This window comes from Cynoglossus semilaevis, chromosome 1 (genome assembly GCF_000523025.1).
Source record: "Cynoglossus semilaevis isolate Cse_v1.0 chromosome 1, Cse_v1.0, whole genome shotgun sequence".
Classification (NCBI taxonomy): Eukaryota; Metazoa; Chordata; class Actinopteri; order Pleuronectiformes; family Cynoglossidae; genus Cynoglossus; species Cynoglossus semilaevis.
In genome coordinates, this window is record NC_024307.1 from 8,015,170 (window position 1) to 8,038,013 (window position 22,844).

The 22,844-nt window shown below is 40.7% G+C and overlaps 1 protein-coding gene across 1 annotated transcript in view; it reads left to right on the forward strand.

Moving 5' to 3' along the window:
- The first annotated feature begins 6,903 nt into the window (after positions 1-6,903).
- Positions 6,904-22,844, forward strand: part of rps6ka1 (ribosomal protein S6 kinase a, polypeptide 1) — a 48,676-nt gene continuing 32,735 nt past the window's right edge. The window contains exons 1-2 of the mRNA XM_008308742.3: positions 6,904-7,580; positions 16,513-16,557. Coding sequence (XP_008306964.1) covers positions 7,518-7,580; positions 16,513-16,557 — 108 coding nt within the window. The 5' untranslated portion in view covers positions 6,904-7,517. The remainder of the gene's footprint in view (positions 7,581-16,512; positions 16,558-22,844) is intronic.

Consider the following 22,844-nt stretch of genomic DNA (forward strand, 5'->3'; position numbering starts at 1 on the left):
TTTTAAAAGTTCTGAGCTATTTGTTTTTTTTTAACTTTTTTACATTCTTCTTTATTGGCATTTTAAGCTGACATTTGACTAGTTCTGGCTAACATTTGTAAACTTCAGACAATTTTGAGTTTTTTTTTTATGCCAAATGTTGCACTGATTAACTGTTAGCTCCCCCAATAGAAGAGAAATAAAAATCAGCTTTCTTTTTCATTGTACGAAATACAGATAATAGTACAGATACATTTACACACAATGGAAATGATCTGCATTTGACCCAGAATTTTTAGTGCTTGTTCAGTGCTTGTTATCTTCCAGCCATTTGATACCTATCTTTAGGTAACTATCTCAGCAAACCATCATGATTGGTTTGTGTCTGTTTTAACATATTATATATATAATATATTAACATTTCCACGTGTTTTGCGAAATAAAATATATTACACACTAGACTAATTTATTTTTTATTTAAAAAGAAATCCATCAAATGTCAGCCATTTTTATTTCAAATAAGTGTAGTACATAATCAAGCTAAAATCCTCACTCCACCTCTAGGGGTCACTGATCCCCTGATGTAGATGTGAAGTATGGTTTTATAAAAAGAGATTTTGAAAACACTAACTGCTCATTTCCACCCACCCCTCCCCCCACTAACACACACACACAACAATTCGCAACCATTTATTGAGAATCATATCTGGTCCTTGTTGGCTGCGCCCTCATTAGAAGAATATTAGAAATCATTTGCACTTTTTTCCGCTGAACAGCTTTTTAAATTTCCAGCAAAAGAAAACACATTAACAACATTAATATTTGATTAAATATCATTAAAGTTCATATGAAAACATCTCATCCTTCTGATTTACCAATTATTATCTCACGTGTGTGCTGCTGGAAGTATTTGGTCATGAATATTTGATCAATATTGATAAAATCATAAAGACTTGACTCCAATGGAAGAATTAGGAATCACACTAATGTTCATGTGATATCGTTATATAGTGTCTTTCTCACTGATTGTAAAATGTATCTTGGAGTTTCTTTCAGTTTTAAACTACTACTGTAGTTTCAATAGTTATTTTTCTGTGAATAAAAGGTTCATTTCGTTGTCATGAGTTCCACAGGGGGATAATTGTTCTCTCCTCACCTTACACAGATTGTCTTTGAATGTTTCCCCAGAAGTAAAGGTCAGTGTCTGATGAAAAGGTTGGAGCGATGAAAAGCACTGCCCCCTTCTGACACCACCTGCTGTTATTCCCTCTTTCAACCAGGAGAGTGGAAAAAGTCAGATTTCTGTGTCAGCAGGTGAAATGGCACCGGCACCGTCTCCACACGCACGTGGTTCCTGTGTTTGATGCCAGGGTCTTCAAATATTAAACTAAAAAATCTGTCCAGGTATAGACAGAAGTTGGAATATTATTATTATCCAGGCTGTTTGATCTGAGACAGATTAAAAGAAAATTTAAATTCATTTTTAAATCATATAACATAAGTTAGAACATGAACATGATCAATATTTTAATAGTAAAAAACCTATAGCACATGTGTCAAACTCAAGGCCTGGGGGCCACATGGGTCCGCCAAGTCATTTTGTATGGCCCGTGGCACTTTAAAAAGCATTTAATGAAGTCCATGCAGCAGAGTTTTTTAACCTGATAAATAAAGAGTTTTTTACATTACACAGCAATGAACAATATCTGTGGCTAGAATAAATAATAATCAATTGCAGAAACATGAACAACAAAGATGAGCTAAAACAACATTTAAAACCATCTTAGCTTAAAAGTTGGCATCATTTGCCAAGAAGAAGCTCAATCCTAAAGCAAACAATTTTTCTAAACAGAACAGAACATTAGCATCAACTAAATTATCGCCAAAGTTACTTTAAAATTAGATAAAAAAAAGATAAACAAGTTATAGTGTAGTAACAGCAAACCTTTTTCAACAATGGCTGCAAGTTCTGGGAAAATTGCTTAAAGATAGTAAATAGCTTTAAATAAGAAGAATTATATATATGTAATGTAATTGTTAGCCAGGACTTGCCTGGAAGTTGCCTCAGAATGATCCAAATAAATCTAAATATTAGCTAAATCAGTTTTATACAACACTGCACTCATAAAATGCCACATGAAGTTTTGCCATGTCTACATGGTTTTCCATGGAGTTACTGCAACTTGTTTTGTTTTTTTTGATCCAAATAAATCTAAATATTAGCTAAATCAGTTTTGAGTTACTGCAACTTGTTTTGTTTTTTTTCTCCTGAACTTGATCTTATACTCTGATTTCTTGCCTTTCAGCCCAACCCAAATACCAGAGACACAAAGTCAGGCCTCAACATGCTGTTTTCTTTGACAGTGCAACCATTACTCCAGTCCTGTCTGCAGCACTATAGACGTATATGACTGAGACTAACAAGATTACACGTGCTTTCCATTCCTCTCGAAATTCAGTTTTCCTATCTTTTCCCCCTCCTTTCTTGATGACTGCACTGAAGGTTTGGAATACAATAAGGCTTCTTGTTCTTCATCTCCGAATTTTGAACGCTGCAATTTCATTATTCACCGTCACTGAGCACAGACCGGATGTTGGTTCCTGCTCATCTACTGGAGAAGCTAATTAATCAGTCGGTGTTGATGTTCGTGCTGTGTTAAAGGCATGTGCTCCTTCATGTGCTCAGTGCAGGGCAGGAGCTCTTATGCAACACATTTACTCTAACAGCCTGACACACGTTACAATCCATTATCCAGAGTAGCACGTTGCCAGTCGTAGCGCCGCCTGTTTATCCTGTATTTATTTATATTTGATTAACTGCCAGAAACCGCGCTCTTCTAAAGAGGCTCACTTTCTAATGACTGTGTTACATCAACTAATGAATCCCTTGGATTACATGCACATTTGATGTGACGCAAACTTCGTTGTTTTTTTTGTTTGTTTTTTTCAGGCCCCATCTTATGTTTTATTCAGCTGATGAAGCAAACTGACGGAAACCCAGATGTTGATGCAGTAAGTTCAGTTGGCAAAAATTAAGTTAAATTAAAATTAAAATAAAATAAAATGAACCTGGTTATAAGATCAGTTAAAAGAAATCTGGATTTATAAAAATATATTTAAAAACAAGTGCTCAATTTTAAGCTAAAAACACATTCAACATAATTATAGAAAAAAAATCAATTGGCACAAACTTTGTAAATATGTAAACAATGAATTAAAAGGTAATTAAAATGTAGCAAAAGAAGAAACAAAGCAAAGCAAAGCAGAAGAATTGTTACGTAGGTAAAAGTTAAATTCATCCAAGATGCAGAAGAATTGGTACGTAAGATAGGTAAAAGTTAAATTCATCCAAGATGTATAATTTATATTATAGTTTTATTTACCAATATATAGCAGAGGAAGTAAAAGTTTACTTCATTTACAGTAAGTAGATGGTCATTTCTAGAAAAGGAGAGACGTCATGGTCCATGACTGGTCCATGACTGATACCTCACTACTGCCCCCTGTCTTCACCTATAAAAATGCATTCTATAGGTTTAAAGTGATTGTACGTAATAATAAGTGTACTGAATAATAATAATGTTAATGTTACATTTTAAGGGAAAAGCAACAGGTAAGAGACTGCCATACAGATAGTAAGCATACAAATGGGAAAATACAGTAGCTGCACACATAAACAAAGTCGTTTTAGTCTTATTTCAAATAATAATAATAAAAAAGAATTATAAAGATCCCATCTGACAAAACTGTAAAATTCTAAGAAATATTTTCAGGTTTTAAATTGAAATTCCATGAGAACACCTAATGGTTCTATGTGATGTTTAGATGAGATGGAACTGAGGGGCATAAATCTTTGTGATCCAGCCCAGACATAAGCTGAGGTTGAACAGCAGATTCATCTCAGCCCGTCTACTGTCTGGACACTAAATCTCCTCTAATCTATTTTGTCACAGCGCGGATCAAATATCTGCCTGACGGACTTCATTTGGCATCCACGAGAGAACAGGTCAGGGTGAGTCCCCCATACATGTGTACGTAAAGTCAGACTGACTCATATTTCCCATGATGCTTCAGTTTGTAGCCAGTGGAGGTGGGGGTGGGGGGGGTATCCCTGGACGCTCAGTCAGTTGATGGGAGACACCTCTGAGTCATCCCTGTCATCTGTGCTGTCACTGCGACTCCATGAATAGAAAAGGAGAATCCCTGCGGTCACAACAACAACATGTCACACCAAAAAACTATATATCATTTATTTATAAACATATCAAAATATATATTGATATGTATGAATGTATATATATACAGTATATATATATAAACATCTGTGTTATTATGTCATCATCTAATAATTCATAAAACATATATTACGTCATCATCTAATAATTCATAAAACATATTTCTAAATGTGATAATATACTACTTAAAGGTAAAGTATGCTGGAATTTTCCTAAAATAAAGACTTGGATTTGTAAAAAAGTCAAATTTAAATCAGAGCTAATGTTTAATTATCAGTTGATTAATTTTCAGTCATTTCCTGCTGCCTTTTTCTTAATATTTTGCTAACTGTAACTAGTCATAAAATCATTTTGTCATTAAGGCATTGTTTTATTTTTTATTTTAAGTTGCAAAAATGAAGGAACCCCCCCGCGACCCCTCCCCCCCCCACACACACACACACACCAGGATTGTACTGTGGCGTATTCATGTGCAGTTCGTTTGCCCTCTACCTGCTTTATCTCCTTTATAACTTTTTGCAAAAGTAATTTCTGATTGTAAAACTTTATCTGTGAAAGACACGCCCAGTAGGTGGCAGTAAAGCCACTCGATGTCAACTGCAGTTACAGTAGATACTACAAAAACTGGAAAAGGGAGAAAAAACACTTTTGTTGTTTTGAACCTGTCCACAAAGTTTAACATTTAAAGCCATATATTTGTAGCACCCCCTGCAGGGGATGGAGAGAGGAACTTTCACAAACACTAACATAAAACTTTGGATTCGAGATCTTCACTTCACCAAATATCTTTAGTGATCAAATACCATGGCAATATGGGCATTAGCATAGGGTTAGAGTAAAACCATATTAGGGCCAAGGTTCTCACCGAAAAACATCATATTTATTTACACCCGTTTTTTGTTTTTTTTAAATCCCGTCCAATATGCAGTAAACCTTCAGCAGTGAATGGACTTGGCACTGTCTGCTCGTAGTGAACAGACAAGGTGTTGCAATCGTTTTTTTTTTTTTTAATCCCATCCAATATGCAGTAAACCTTCAGCTGTGAATGGACTTGGCACTGTCTACTCGTAGTGAACAGACAAGGTGTTGCAAAGTAACAGCTTAGCTCCAAAGTCCAAATGCAGCACCTGTGCCAAGAACAAGATAAGCAAATAACACAAGTTGTTCTCCTTTTACACAGGCTGGTCATTTAAACAGACTTTGCCAGAATGTCACATTTACATAAAACCTACTGTGACACAGCAGCCAAAAAATAAACGTGTCTTTTCTTTTTTTTCCCACTTAATTTTTAGTCCTATAACAGGCCGTGGCCCCTTTTATCCTCATTTGAATCAAAAATGTATCAGATCCATTCTCGGCGAGGTGGTTTGATGTTCTCCGGTTGCCATTAGTAACCAAGGCTGGCCGAGAGCAAAATCCACTCGGCAGTGAATGAAGCTGTGAAGAGCTGATGGTGGAGGGGTGTGTGTGTGTGTGTGTGTGTTTATCCTGTTGCTGAAGATTACAAGGACCATTAAAAAAAGACTAGTGGCTGAAAACAGAGCTGCGTTGATGCAAATCCAACACTTGTTGGTCGTGACCCCACAGTTTCAGTTCATTTCAGTGTCTTCCACTTTGTTTCCTATATATATTTTTTATTATATAATCTGTTATACAACTCTTTCGCATCAGTGTGTCACGTTTTACCTCTGGAAAAAGAAGTGACGTGAGACCAAAGACAAATGTACACGTATTAAATCTTGGTCTCTCGGCTGCTGCCTCTCCAGGAGTCTCGGTCCTAACACCTTGTTTCCTTTTCTCTTGTTTATTTTCAAACTGTTTGACAGTTTCCTGTCCCTCTAATCTAATCTCTGACACAGTTTAGTGTCAAAAATTCTTCTTCATTCTCCATTTGTCTTCTACCGCTGCAGCCAATCCCTGCAGTCATTAGGTGATGGGAGGGTACACTGTGGATAGTTCTCGGACCAATCACAATCACACCTATCACCTGACACACACACAGGAGGACAGGGGACATTTCTTACAAAGAGACCATCAGTTTTAACAGGGGTCACATTCTTACTGTAAGGCCAGAACACTAGCCACGCCTCCAACATGTGACCCCAAAATCTGCCTTTTATCAGGGATCACTTGACGCCGCTCATCTTCATGACCATCATGACTTGCAATCATCTTTATTTTTGGGGGGGACTTTATGTCTTTTACTGCCAGGCATCTCACACTCACACGTCCAAATCATCTCCACCTAGTTTCTTGGACTTGGAGAAACTGTCCGTCCTGGTCAACTCCAGCTCAGTCTCCCGTCTGTCTCACAGTACGGTCACACTGTAAACCCGATCCTCCCCCCCCTCCTGGTACCCATTTCCACCCACTCCTCATTACTCTTCACTGCTTTTGTGCACAGACGTAAACAGACGACAGTCTGCACCACATTCTCTGATGATTAAAAAAAAACTGATGATTAAAGGTGACATCATGCAACAACATGTTGTGCTCTCTGGATGCACGCCGTGCTTGTCAACCATTGGTCTGAAGGCAGCAGCTGCAGCAGCTACAAGTTTCTGAGAAAAAGCCAGGTCCATTCATGCATTACGTAGTTGCAGTTCCCCTTTCTACCAGATGATGCCACGATTTCCCCTTTCCTGGGCGGACCAAGTGAAGGGTAAAGAAAAAGGGGGCCGGATTTAAAAAAAAAAAAAAACCTCTTGGATCCTTTGGCCAATGACAGCTCGGCTCTGGCTGCTGCTGCTGGTTCTACTACACACCGAGCCACACTCAGCTCTCTGCGCGCATCGTGCCCCGAGCAGGCGGTCAGTTCCTCTCTGTTCAGGGGGGGGGAAAAATCACACACTCGCACACAGGACAAAATTGGAATTCCATCAGGCGTCGCCTGCAAAGACACCCACAGGCTGTGCGTAATTCCTTTAGGTGGCATTAGACTGTTTGGAACGCGCACTCTCGAGTAGCCAACGCGCGTACCTGGAAGAAGGAGACGCTGTTGGATTGGATTATCACTTTGCGCGCACACACAAACACGAAGTGACCGAACGCCGGCCGAAGTCTCCTCACGTTGGATTGGATTGGATTACAATTGTTTGCGCTGCTCTGCTCTGCTCTGCTCTGCTCCTTCGTGCAGCGGCTGAATGCGCGTCATCTTATCTCGGTACCAGTGTCCATAAATCTACTGTGTGCCTGGACTTGGGACCTGAGTCAGGAGCTGCTCGGTGAAGTGCACTTGTCAAAGAGGCAGCAGGAGAAAGGAGATATTCGCTGGTACTTTTTGCTCAGGAGCGAAGTGAGAAAATGCCTCTTGCACAGATTGCGGAGCCGTGGCCCACCATGGAACTGGTGCAGCTGGAGACGGAGGTAATCATCTGTCTCATGTGTCCACCCATGTTTTCTTCACTTTGACCCCCCCCCCCAACCCCCCCTTTCATATATTCACTCCTTAAGGGTCCACATGTTGTAGAGTTTCTACAGACTGGTTTACTTTTATCTTGTGTAACTTCCTGCCACTGTCACTAGTCTGATTTCTGGTCCTCAAGTTTGCTGAGTTTGTTGTCGATCATCTAAGTAATTTCACACTCGTGTAGTTGGTTTCTAACTAGCTGAAAGTAATCAGATTACTCTTTCATCCACTGAAGCTCAGAGGATCATAAGAAACCTTACTTCAAAGCCTCTAGCTACAAACTAAACCGCTTTCATTCTGGCATTGCTGTGATCAAACCGTCTTAAAGGGTTGCCACACTTCAGTCGGTGTCCAAAGTCTCCTAACCAATGACCACATTAGCAGAGAACTGAAACCCGACCAGATCACTATTCTAAACCAGTTACTTTTTCTACTTTTGTATGAAAACAAACAACATTTTCTATCATGCCACCGATTTTAACCGATTTAGCTGTGAAAGAGTGGTTAAGGCTCCTGCCTTACAGCGAGAACATCACCTGTTCAATCCCTAGTGTTGACTGAGGGTCTTTAGTGTGGAGTGTTGCATGTGTATGTACAGTATATGTGTGTATTCATGTTGTCTGTGTGGAGTTTCTCCAGGTTCTGTAGTTTCCTCCCACAGTATTGCATGTGTATGTGTATGTGGGAATTCATGTTGTCTGTGTTGTCCAGGTTCTGTAGTTTCCTCCCACAGTCCAGAGAGGCTGTTTTCTTCACTCAGAGTTAACCATAGACGTTAATGTGAGTGTAAATAGTTCTGCGTCTCTATAGGTGTCCCTGTAGCGGACTGGAGAACTGTCCCATCTTTTCCCAGCTTTTTCTGCCACTGTTTTTGTGGTGGAAAATCAACTGTAGAAGAAGAACAAGTGAGTTGATGAATGAATTAGGAAAAACACTGCCAGTTTTAGCCGGAGTTGGCTGTATTTCCTGTGATACAGCTACAATGAAGTGCAAACAAATGCCTTTATTTGATGTAAACGTTTGCTGAGAGTACTTAATGTTAATGTCTAATAGTTAGAAACAGCTCAGTGAGACCATAAATTACACTTCGTTTCCAACAGAGAGATATGTTAAAAGATGGATAGTTGGATAAATTAATTTTACTGTGATTTTGTGTTTTTAAACACAGTCTTGAGTCTGGACCCTGGTGAACAGCGTTGGTTTCCTCGCTGTAGAGAGCCGTGGCAGAAGTACACAAACTGACAACCAGAGCACAGCACAGTGATGACAGCGTCTACAGAGGTTTTGACACAACTGTCAGAGCTGTGGGTTTAAAAGCCAGCAACATCTCATCATCACTTTATTTCACTGTCAGAGGAGTAGAGTCTTTAATGCAGGGTTTCACTTGTTTTTTTGTCAATTGTCTATTACCACACAGTTCACACTAAAACATGAATTTTAAACACGGTGGGGTTTTTCATCTAGAGGGCAGCAGAGAGGTATCAGTTGTTCTAATTTGCCTCCATGAGTATATGGTTATTTTGATGCAAAGTGATTATTCATCAATCTCAATGGCCTCTTGAACAGACTGGTTGCTTAGTGAATATGCATCACACTCCCCCTGCTCTTGTGATCTCAAGCTGCCGCAGCATTGAAGTAGCTCGTGGCACGAAATACAATTTAACGCACTCAACTGATTTCTCTGTGATGTCTTACTACGGGTGATGTTTGTTCCCTCGGATTATCTCTGTCAGCTAATTAACGCATGTTTAACAGTTCTTCTGTCTGATCGCACTGATGGTTAGCGCACAATCTGTGAATGGTGTCGGCGCTCGTCTTCTGTCAACCTCTCGAGAGATGAGTGTGGTGATGTGTGACGATCACTTCAGGGCCAGCGTGAATTGTTAGGAGTGAAAGTGTAATGGATGCAAAAGGAAAGGATGCCGAGGATCGGAAAGGCAAACAATAATGGGTGGGAAAAGTGTTTGTTTTTCCCACAGAAGCTCAGTCGTGCTCATTAGACCTGAGGCTGAATGCGAGAAGTCTGGAAAACCCAGCACTTAATCCAACATCAGTGGAGGGCTGATAAAATATAGACTGGAGTTGTTGTGGTTAGTTCTGAAGAAACAGGAAATACCAGAGGCTGCTGTTGATCAGCTGCCAAAGCTAGTTGTGTTTCAGGACTACTTTAGTCTACATACTGATGTATCCCTGGGCATTTAACCCAAATGGCAGTGCTGTCAGTATGTGCATTTTAATAAAAGATGTTTTATGATAAAGGAAACAATGCTGACAGATGAGATTTGAGTGAATCTGCGAATGGAAATATTGATTTTATTTTATATTAAAAAATGGGATTTAAACACGCTGTAAATAAGTATGATTTGTTGGAAAGAACATAGAATAGAATAGAACCTGCAGAACATACAGTAACACCTATTATAATCATTGCAAAAGTGAAGTAGCGCCATGCAATGACATTAACAGATGGCAAGTTCTAGTAACCCCAAAACAAGTCAGTACCAATGTGAATTATTAATAAAGTAAAAATACAACTCGGATGATCCGGATAAGAATATCTTAAAGTACTGTAACTTCCTCCAAGTCCTGCATCTCAGTAAACGTTTGACCAGACATTTGACCAGAAGGATTATGTAAAAAGGTGCCGCTTTGTACCTCCTTGTCTGGAAACCTTCTGGCCCTTTACATCATTTCTGTATTTTGCTGCAGTGACACAACCAATCACTGTGACTTCTCCCCATGTTAATTTGATTTGTTAAATCAACAAACAACCGTTGGGCTGGACTTCACTTGGTGCTGCACTCACAGACCATAGGATGACATGAATGACAGCTGAGTGCTTAAAGGCTGACTGTTGGTGAGGGCTGTTGTTTAACAAGGTTAAAAACGAATTGTTTATTTTTTTAAGCACATTGTGGGTTGAGGTTACTGAGTGCTGTCAAGGGGACAAAAACAAGAACATTTGGTCCAAGTTGTTTACCTGCTCCAGACGTTTGCTAACATCTGTCTTTTACCAACAGAACCTTAGGAGCAGTCGGTGTCTTTCTACTGCTACCATCCCAGCAGTGTTTCCATTTGATGGAGCTGTTATTAGCTAGCCAGCTATACAAATTAGCGAACAATACCATGCGTGATGAATCATGTTCATATTGAGTTAGTAATATTTCCGACTTACGTAAACTTACATCCAGCTACAATAGTTTTGCAAACAGTGGAGAACTTCCAGAATAAAGTTTAAGAAATCCTTTATTTGTCCCATTTTGGTTGTTTCAGTCAGTTCAGTGATCAGTGGTATCCTGCGGGGGCCAGGGAGGACAGGTTGTCTATCATAGATGGTAGCTTGGCTAACATTCTCCCCTCTCCCATCACCACCACTGGGTCAAGAGGGCATCCCAGGACAGAGCTGGCTTTCCTTATTAGTCTGTCCAGCCTCTTCCTGCCTGCTGCAGAGATACCACCAGGCCAGCAGACCACTCCATAAAAGATGGCTGTAAACCCACCGAGTCGTAAAAAGTCTTAGGGAGTGGCCCTTGAACTCCAAATGACCTCGGTCGCCTCAGCAGCCAGAGTCTGCTTTGACCCTTCCTGTCAACAGAAGCCGCATGATCGGACCAGTCCAATAGCTAGTACAATACAATACAATGCATTGATAGTACAATGCAATACAATAGGTACAATTGGTACAGTAGCTAGGAATTGTACCGTTACCTCACTATGCAACTACTGGCTGTGCCGTATGAGCAATGATCTTAAATAATGTTGAAGTCTTTGGGGTTTTTTTTCAGTCCATAAAACTTATAGTGTGTCAGTATTGGAGCATGATGGGAAAAAGCTGCACACAAGGCAGAAAAAAAACGGCCCTTGTGCTTTAGCGTCCGCCTGCTCTTGACAGTTTTATCAGCAGACTATTCAGTTCACAGTAATCTTCAGCTTGTCAACTGACCGAGTAACAGCTCAACAGATGGATGCTCGGAGACTGTGAAGAGTGCTGTTTAATATTGTGATAATACCTCAAATTTATGTGTTGAACACCCACACCCTCCTGGATAATTTGCATCCTAAGATTCCTGCAGCGCACTATACATCAGGTCAAACCTGGCCTGTGTAGTATCAACCCCAGGATAATCTAATGTCTAATTAATTAGATCACACCAGTCACTGCCAGTCGGAGTGGGATCGGTGCCATTTGTCTTTGTCACCAGCCTACCAGACAGCTGCACACTTCACTTCCCAGATAGAAGCAGATAGAGGTGAGAGTGGGCTCAGGGCTGAGATTGATTGAGCGTAAAGAGCGAGTGAGACTGGAAGCCATGCCAGAGAACATGTTAGGAGAGTCAAAGCAGTGGGAGTCCAGCGAGTCATCGGCAGATTGGACAGACGTGGAGACACACTCCAGGGCTGAGATGATAGACGGGGGGATAGAATAGCTTTTGTCATTCTATCAACTTTGTCAACTTAAGACGTTGGTATGAAAACCAACAAAGTGTCAAAGAACAGATTTTTTTGTTTCGGGCCAAACCACCAGGGAATCAGGTGTAAATAATGCCATTCTCAAATGTGTGTGTTTAATTAAAGTATTTTCAATCTGTTGCCAGAAAAGAAAGCCTTAATCAATCGATGTAATGATAAACTCAACATTTAAAAAAAAAAAAAAATTCCAGATAAATTAGGACCTAACTATGCAAAATACCAGTACCAACTGAAATGATCCCGTGTACCTCATGAACTGAAACTGTTTTATCTTAAATAATAGAATACCAAAAATGACACATTTCTTTACAGAAACTCTGCACATGACCTTTTATCCCCTCATATTAAAAGTAACACTTTTATATTTCGCTAAATTTCAATACATTAAACAACAGAAGAATATAAAATATCCGGAAAGAGTTGATTTCTTTACAGAAACACTAAAAAAAATAAAATAAAATAAAAATAAATAAAATAAAAAATAGCAGGTCACAACCATTGTTCTTAGGCGCATAGCGCCACCTACTGTACTAGAGTGTAAAGTGTCGTGGGATGACCAGTGACTTTTTGAGATAACACAGCCAACCATCTTTATGCGTTGATGCCCAATATTTTAAAAAACAAAAGGTTTATAGTTTAAACTTTTAACAGGCTAAGGAGTTCCTGATCAAATTGTGCGTCACTTAATCCATTCATCCACGGTGTTGCTTGTAAACAAATCTGCAAAGTCCTTTGGGAAAATGAAGCTCTTTCTCTTTAGCTACTGGGCTGTCATCAAACTAACCATCAATGTCGGGCACATTTGTTTTTAATTCTTGGTTCTTTTTTAGCCCTCATAGTGGAATGTGTTATAAAAAGGTCCAGACGAACCAGACCAGGGGCAGCCGGTGCACGAAGGTCTTCTTCCGCATTACATAACAGATTGTGAGGTTAATGTTCATAGTCACTGCCAAGTTTGTTCATAAGGTGTGGTGGGAAGTGTACAGTCAGATGCCTGTGTGAACGTGCGTGCTCACCTCTAACATTGCAACACCGCAGCAGTGCAGTGGGAGGGAGAAGGACTGGGGCGGGCAGGTAGCGACAAACACTCTTGCCCTCAGGATTTGAGTTTTGAGTAGACTCTGGTCGGTGTGCAGTGATTGAGATTTTAAACTGGCAGAAATTGACGACTTTTTATTACCTGATGTCAACTGATCAACGTGGAGACTGGAGAAAAGAAGCGCAAAAACAGGGTGGAGACGAGCGTTGATGTGTTACAGAGGGATAGGAGTGAAAAAGTAATCAAAGGTCTACAAGGTGTTAGTGAGATCTGCTATGATGGATGGCTGGTTTTAGATACAGTGCCACTCCCTAAAGGACAGGAGGCTGAATTCTTCATTGGGAGTGACCGGAAATGCGCAGATAGAAATTTGAATTCCATTTGAATTGCGAAGTTCGTTCTGACAGCCCTAACTCTCAATGCTCACCTGACAGCTGAGTGTACAGCAATATGTGATCAGGTAGAATTACACACACACACAGAAAGACTGATCATTGTGTGTTGCCTAGTTACAGACAGCGTTGCTTAAATCACACAGATTTATGAGAGCTGCACTGCCCAGAGAGTACACTAGGAGTCCTGAGAGAAATTAGGGTTCTGTAATCAGGGCTGGTCCAATAGATTGGACTGTGGTTCAATAGATTGGACTGTGGTTCAATAGATTGGACTGTGGTTCAATAGATTGGACTGTTTTGGCGTGAGCTCAGTAATACGTGCGCACGTTAGCAGATATAAGAAGATTGATTAGGACAGGTGGTGAGTTTCGCAGTCTTGTCTTCAGCAGTTTGTCAAATGAATAAGTCAACGTTGACTGTCGATGTTTCAGTCCTGCGGACTTTTATTGTCCCTAATAAAAAAAAACCCATTCTTTTGGTTTGGTAGAGCATGACAGTGGTAACTTAGATTAAGTGCACAGTATGTAGCGCATGTAAAAAAAACCAAAAAAAAAAAAACAACTCTTATCTCAATGTAAAAACAGATCACTGACCCTGTAATAGTCATTGATTTTTCCAAACCTACTTATTCACTGTGTTTTCTCAGTGACATTACTTGTTTTGTTAATGTGTTGCACTGATTTATGCGCACGTGTGTGTGTGTTTGTGCATGCTTGTGTTCTCACTGAAGAAGTCCACGGGAGGGGAAGCAACATTAATGGACCATTTGGATCAACCATGCAGCGCAAATAAGGCTGAAATGTGTTGAGCAACAACACAGAGGAAGCAATTCCAACCACACACACACACACTTGACACAAAACACACACAATGATACACACTCACACAATCTAGAACAGTTGTACTCTCTCCCTTAAGATCCTCACTCTTGTTCCTCCGTTGTGGTGAAATAAAGAAGGAGAACAGCGATGTAGAAAGTGAAGAGGAAAGTGCGAGCGCTGCGATTCTTAAAGTCAGATTAGGTTTGTTTAAACCACTGAGGCCGCACCTCCTCTAAAAGTATCACTCCTGGAACACATCTGCGTCTGACCTAGAACTGTAATTAGTCACTGGATTACTTCCAGGTCTTTTATTCCGACTCGCTTTGTGGCTCTCGCAGCTTTTTATAGATGTTCCGATTTGGTGCAAACACATTCTCCTGTCAATTTAATTCAATGATGTGTTGCTTTCTTAAACCTGAAGCCCAAATAAAGCTTGTTTTCCACGCTGTTGCACAATGTACACAATCTGATTTGATTTCTTAGAATAATTGGTGTGTTTACTGGTTAAGACCTCAGTCGTGGCACGGGTCCAATTCGTAACTCGAGGATTTACAGACAACAGGTAGTACTTCTAGTTGCCAAACAAATCTAAAAATGTCAGATAGGATTATGAGTCGGGGACGAGTGTGTAAATTAAATCCATACTCGGAATAATTGTTTCACTTCGGAGGTTTCTGAAGTATTGCTTTTCTTTAGGTGTGTTAAGAGCACGACGACCCACGTTTTCCCCTTCAGTCTGTGACTGTAAAGGCCACAGCTTGTCATTGTGTTGAGTGTCTGACTGAGTTGATCGTCTGTGTGTCGTCTGAATGAAGAGGAAAAGACTTGGAGGAAGTGAAAAGTCAGGGTCGCCCTTCTGAGATGGGGAAAACAAAGCCCGAGGCTGAGAAGAAGGGAAGTTGTTTTTGTTGGTGTTCTCACACTGGGTCCTGATTTTTGACAGTGGCACCAGAGGGTTTTCGTTTGATCTGTGATTTACTTGTTTCTTTGATATTGATTTATTTCTGCTTTCAGCAAAGATGCAAGAATACATGAAAAGGTGATTTGCTAGTTACTTTATCGAGTGCCAACTTGAAAAGTGTGATAACCTGTTCTCTCTGGAATTCCTTACAGAACTAGAATTTGGTTTGCCAACATCTGGTTTGACTAGTTAGGACTTGGAGAGCTTTCAAATAAAGTGCTTTCTTTGAAATAATTAATATTTCCAATAATGAATAAGTTCCTAAAAGCACTTCACAGACTTGAACCCTATAGTTGAAAGCGATCCCTTTGCTAAGGCACACATGCTAACCTGCTTTTGGTATTATGTGGCCATGAAGAAGAACAATTGGGGTCAATGTCTCTTCCATAGAGTGAGATGGATTGCTAAAAAAAGACTTCCGTTTTCAGTTTTGGATCAGACATACGGGTCAACTGCCGATGGTTTAATGACAGACTTTTGTTTCAGTGTGAAAGAGCTGCTGATTTCATCTCATTGTCTCCGTCCTCTTTGTTCTGGAGTATATTGTGTGCTGCAGCAGTCCTTTAATCTTTCTGTGCCCGAGTTCAAAGTCAGTACCACAAGTGTTTTTTTTTTTTTGTTGTTGTTCTGAATCACCTCTGTGGAACTATTGTTCTCCACGGTGATCATGCTTTTCAATAAGTCTTACCTACAGACTGATGGATGGAGGGAGAGAGCCTGATATTACCAGGTTTGCCAGCGGAGGAGCAGAAGGATACAGTCGAGTGGACTTTGCTCACACCCACGCAGTGTTGCATCTTTTCCAACTTCCTTCTGTCTTCCTCCCTCCCTCTGTGCTCGCTTCTCACACAAAGAGGCTCGTGCGCACACACACACACACACACACACACTGGTATTTGTGTTTTGTAAGACATAGACAAAATGCATTTGTAAAGCAAATATACAAATATATTCCTAGTCTTGGCAAATATCCTTACCCTATTGTCAATCAGACCAAAATCTAATCCTTCTTCAAATTCAACCTTTAAACTCAAAATGTCCTCTCACTCAGTGGGGACCTGCGAAATGTCCCCACAACAATAGTATTTGTCCAAAATAATGTCCACACAATTAGGTCATACCAGGAACACACAACACACACACACAGTGTGTATAATGTCTCTCACACACATTAACTGGTTCTTACATGTGTTTTCTTGGCAGAACGGGCAGAGCACTGCAGAGGACGGAGTCACTCCTGCTGTGAAGGTACGTGTCTCTGCACAGAACACACACAAACTGACACACACACAAACACACAAACAGACACATACTGTACACTATATGCATATATGCATGCAAATACGCTGTGTTCAGTATTCAGTGAAGAGTATTCCCCGCAGCCCTTTGTACAGGGTGTGGAATATAACAGTGCAGAGAGTCTGTCGGCGCTGCCCTGCGCTGTATTTACATGACGTGCATCAATAATCTGAGAAGCGTCATCAGTCTTATAAACATATATATAGACTCTGGACCAAATAAACACACGGATTGTATTTGAGAACTGGATGTTGAGTGGGAAGTCCAGCTGTCAGTATAAAACGTTCACTTTTGAAATGTCCGAAGTCATACATTTGCCAAAACAACCTACTTTTCTACTTCTTCTATGTGCAACCATAACCTGCAATGATGACAGCACCATCCAGTTCTGATATATGCTCTATGCTTAAGAAATACTGTATAGACCAATAGGAATCTTTTTTTGTTCTTATATGCATCGACATGTACTACACTGACTTTATCTGAGAGGAGGTGCAGCAGCGTGGGGCTTTGGCCCAGAGGCAATGTCTCTGTCATGGGTGTGGAACCCCAGGGTTCACCTCCTGGGTAAGATCGAGTCCCGGTTAGGATGGTTGGTACCTTCCAGTGGACTCACCACCCACAGGAAGGTTCAGGGGGGTTGTTTGTCTTCACAAACATCCCGTACTTAATGTTCTCACTGGTGATGAAAAGCTGTTTCACTGTTCAGCTCAGATCAGTGACAACAATTTGGTAAAAAAAAATCCCTTAGTGTTGTGTCATGTTAGGCCATGAGATGACGCCTCAGTCAAAATCCCTCAGTGTTGTGTCACGTTAGGCCATGAGATGACGCCTCAGTCATTTCTTTCTATTCGTCTTAACAAAAAAAAAAAAAACAGATACAAACAGATGAACTTCCTTTGGAGCGGCAGTAATCCTCAAAGGACAACGAGGAGTTCTATCATCCTCTCATGTCCAGGCTCACAAATCTGCCACTGAACTGATTCATTTTCCAATTGCACCGACAGCCCTCAGAGGGCATTAGCTGAACTGGGAACTGTAATGTGTCGAAGACCGTCTGGTGAAAATGATCAAGCAATAGCCGCGGGGCTGCTGGGATACCGACTGATGTGTCTGGGTCAATATCACAGAGCCGGAGTGCACCGCATGCAGCAGTGTTGATCTGCTCTGCTAATATTTAACACCACACAGAGTGACAAAACCAGCACACAGAATCACTCTCCCTCACTCTCACTCTCTCTCACACACACAGTGAGAATCATTGACTCAGCCCGTTTTCCTGTCTCCCGCCCGTGGCCTCTGTGCTTTATTGTCCTGCCCTGAAACGTGATCCTGTTTCCTTCTGTAGACTATTACTCTCCTGTCTTGTAGCAGAGGACGAGGAAATGTTCCTTCTTGCGCAGTATCCATACACTCAAGAAGAAAAGCTCTGAAGAGCCTCAGGCCTTTTGTACCACTTCAGAACAATGAGCTGTCACTGAAGGAGAGCCCAAGGTGCCGGGATTAATTCAAGGATCTGGTCCACAGAGGCCGCGCTGTCCATGAATGTTTGATTGTGAGGCAGTTAAAGAGACAAAGGCTCATTTTATGTTTAGTGTTTAATTTGGTCTTTTGATCAAATTCTTTTCTCTCCTAAATTTCTGGCCCTGACGAGGCAACAAAGCAGGTTGTGACCGGGAGAACGGCAGTTGCAGAAATGTTTAGAATTGAATGGATTGCATGAGGAAACATAGCTCTGGTATTGTTTTAGTTTCCGTTTGTCTTAGAACTGCATGACTTGCACTCGTGTTGTTTTGGTTTATCTTAGATCAGGGCTGAAGTAACTTTGGCTCAAGGGCTAAAATGATGAATCCATCCATCCATCCATCCATCCATCCATCCATCAATCAAAACCTTGTCTTTCAAAGATAATGTGGCACAGATGATGTCTACCTCTATTTAGTGGCATCAACAGAAATTCCAGTCGATCTGTTTTAATGCAGGACAGGTAGGTTTGACTCCAGTTGAGCCGTCATTTGTCCTGGTCTGTTTTAGACAAATTCAGTCTGATGTAACAGCTGATGATGTAAAAACACAGACACAGGGATGTGACATTACATCATCCATGAAATGTAGTGTGACCGTGTTGACACGGACACCAGTCTGTCCTGTGGGTTTGGTAGGTCCCTAAACACATCACCGTCACCACCATCACCATCATGACGATGCTAATGTTCCTGAACCTCGATGATATTCAATAATGGCTCCAGCCTTCAGAGGCTTCTGATTATGACCATTACACCTTGTGCTAATTGATTGCTTTGTATTTCTGTAATCCGATCACCCAGGTAATCCTGTTAATCAGGATGGCCGTTGCTCATGTCTCTCAGAGCCAATAGGTAGAGACTGTGAGATAGGTGATATGCCTGTTATAATGGAAAATCTGGTTTAAACAGAGGCTTCTCAGATACATTCTGGCTCTGTGATAGGGTGGCTTCAGGGGTAGAATTCGTCCCCAGACCTTTCCCGGGCTGGCACCACACAAACCGGGCAGTGATCGATGCCGAGCTGTGGTCTAAATGCCGGAAATCTGATAATAGCGCTGTTATCTACTCCAGCCATGGGAGTTACCTGGCACCAGTACAGTTGACGAGAGAAGAGAAGCCACGTACGGATACGACTGGATAGGAGTAACAATTAAGATACGGGGAGGGATGGATTCGCTGCCCCTCGCTGGCTTGTGTCAAAGGAAGGTCTTTGTGTGTGTGTTTAGGGGGGTAATCAGTTAGGTGAAGCCCGGAGGTTTTCCACAGCCCTGGAGAAAAGCTCCACAGGACTAATGAGCCGTTGTCTGTCTCCTGACATTTCTCTGCCCGACTCCTAATAAGCTGTAAAAATTAACAAACATCACGATACACAACTAGAAGTGTCCATCTTTAGCTCCTCCTGGGCCGTTAACCCAGGGGTAAAGGTGACCGTGGCAGGTACGACTCCCTGACAGGCGGCTCCTCGCTGGCTTTTATTGTCTTTTATGAAGCTCATTTTTCCTGATCGGTTTCAGGGCAGGAAACATAACAAGTGGAACGAAGTGAGATAGAGAGAAGTCGCTGTGACTCACTTTTACTTTAGCACTGACTGACGTTTTTAGTGGAGGAGGGTTAAGAAAAATGAGAGGAAGTTCATATGTGTATATATATATATATGTGTGTGTGTATATATATATATATGTATATATGTATATGTATATATGTATGTATATATGTATATATGTAAGTGTGTATATGTATGTATATATGTATATATGTAAGTGTGTATATGTATGTATATATGTATATATGTAAGTGTGTATATGTATGTATATATGTATATATGTAAGTGTGTATATGTATGTATATATGTATGTGTTTATATGTATATATATGTATGTGTATATATTTTTATATATATATATATATATATATATATACATACATATATATATATATATATATATATATATATATACAAAATAACACATGTTGTTATGTTGGTTAATTAATTATGTTGAAAGGAAACATTAGTGGTGAGAACTTTGACATACAGCGGTTCCCAACTATTCTTGGCTTGTGACCCCATTTTGACATCACAAATTTCTGGCGACCCCAGAGACTTTTTTTCCCCAGATTTTTTTTTTTCGGTCTTGTTTGTTAAACTGTGTTCCAAATACTGAGTAGCCAGGTTACAGTGCACATAAAAGTGACCTTTTATTTTCCCTGGTCACAGGTACAGTGAAGCAGGTTGGTCTTTATAAGGCTAAAAATTAACACTGAACAAACGGTCTTCAAGTGGACACAGATTTGAAGGATGAGAAGTGTTACTGTGTTAGTTTTACAGTGCTTCAATTTCACCTTCAGTTTGTCATGTTTTGTGTATTTATGAGTCTCACTCATGTGGTTGTTCCCCAACGGGAGCCGGCTGTTCCCGTTCACGACAAAGAATCAGAGCCAACTTTTTCTAGAACACACAACACATCACTTGGACTACTGTTGAACTATGGTGTTTTATTCAAAATTCCATCCTGAAATTTTGACCAATTCCGATCCCGAGGATCAAATCTAGTCATATCTACTCTCCAGTTGAATATTCAGCAGTACTCCCACATACTCTCGACACGAGCAGCGAGCCGAAACCTGCTCCGGCCTCAGCATTCTGCAGTTAAACGAAGATGAGAGGCCCTGCAGTTACTGATAAATCACCTCTGGTCTATTGATCCTCCTTCACATAATTGTTTTTTCCCAGCTTTTTATCTCTCCTGACACAAAGCCCTGCTTATATTGTTCATCAATGGAAAGCAGCCTATTTCTAGCAGACAAATCATATCAACTCGTTTGCCCCTCAGGACGGCTGGGAGGAAATTGAGTTTTAAAACTGAAACAGTAGAAGGAAAGTCTCATTGTTGAGGAAAGACATTTGGGGGAAAATTTAACTGCATTCGTAGAGGTGAGCTGTCCGTCCTGAGCGTGTCATAAGAAAATGTGTAGTCATTGGTCCAGCAGCAGCTGAGGTCGACCTCACTGAGGTCGAACAAGTAAAAGAGCAGCAAACCGAAAACGTCTGAGCCGTTTCAGTGTCGGTGACATTTGAAGTCATCTCTAATGTAGATAATGGCTTTTTTTTTACTGCAGCAAAGTGCTGAGTCAGTGGTATTTGTGCTTCACTGACCAAGTGACGGGAGCAGAAACAGGAGCAGGGAAAGTGTCAAGGATTTAGGAGGAGGAGGGAGTCAAGGGGGAGGACAAGGAGGAGGAGGAGGAGGAGAGAAGTATACAGTAAAATAAAAGAATGCAGTAGAGCTGTAGTTCTCACACTGTGTACCTAGTCCATAAATATTCATTTTCTTAAGTGCCACCAACATTTGAATACAACAGCACAGGTCCCCACTGTTCAGCTAAGACCAGTATGTGAGGTAGAGGATTTGCAGAAAGCCTGATTATTGAACCTGTACCGTTGTTGTTATTATTGGTGTTACATCAGAAATGCACTGAAGAATGAAATTAGTTTTTTTTTTTTTTTTCTTGCTTCAGGCCATTGGCCGGGCCAAAACAGATTGGTTTTTAAAAAGCTGTAGAAAATTAGTAAATAAATAAACCTGGTCATTAAAATCTGAAACCTTGGGAAATAACATCGATACATTTGTTCTAGAGCTTTTAGTAAAATGTAATTGTTCAAAACTGTCCAGAGAAGCGCCACACCATCATCAAATTGTGAGTAGTCATGGCTAACCCTAATAAAAGTGTTTTATTGGCTTTAAAAAGAAGACCAATAGAGACTCCAGTCACTAATGTAACCAGACCCATGACTGATGGTACGGCACAAGAAGAACAACAGCAAAAAAGGGGAAAATAATCAATAAGTCATGGTTGTTAAATGGAGAAATGTACAGAAAATGGTTAAAGCTAAGCTAATGTTTGAAGCTAATAATAGAAGATGAACTGAAGAACTGAAACATCCATCCATCCACACGATTTCTCCAAAATCGTAATAACCAACTACGAGAAAATATTTGATAACAATTCTGCTGGAAAGAATGGAAAAACTGTGTGGTGAAAAAAAGAACAACTGTCTGTGAGGGAGGGTCGAGTTGGTTCTAACCAGTTTTACTACAATAGACTTTTATGAAGCTGCTGATTCTGGGATGAGGTTTGATGATTTGATGATCATTTTTTTACATTTGAGACATTGTTGGGTCAAAGAAAATCATCTTGCTAAATCGCAGTGTAACACATCTTGATAAAATATCAGTTTATGTAAAAAAAAAAAGAAAAAAAAAGAAGGTTAATGTACTAACTTCTCGCCCTGTGTTTGCTGAGTTGCCTCTCAGTGTGGGGGAGGCAGTCGTGGCAGGTACAGAGAAGGGTGAGGTTGAAGACGGACAGTTTTCTAAATATTATTTGAAGGCAGTATGTGAGTGTAATCAAAGTGTAATCTGAGGGGCCTGTGGCTAATCTGTCTTTGTCCTCAGCTCCGCCCCGGTGGTGAGTGTTTCCAGCACTGATTAAATATTAACCAGTGGATATTGTGAGTATGCTGGGATTTCACCGCCAATGATGAGCTCTTTGACCTCCAGGCTTCCATAGATATCTGCAGGGCTTGTGAGTCAGGAAACAGAAGGAGGGGGACAAGGGGGGAGGAGAGTCGATGCCGCTCCGCGTTGCTGTGTGGCGTGTGTTCCTGTAACCATAATCCTCTCTGTTTGAACATGCATGTTGTAGGCATGG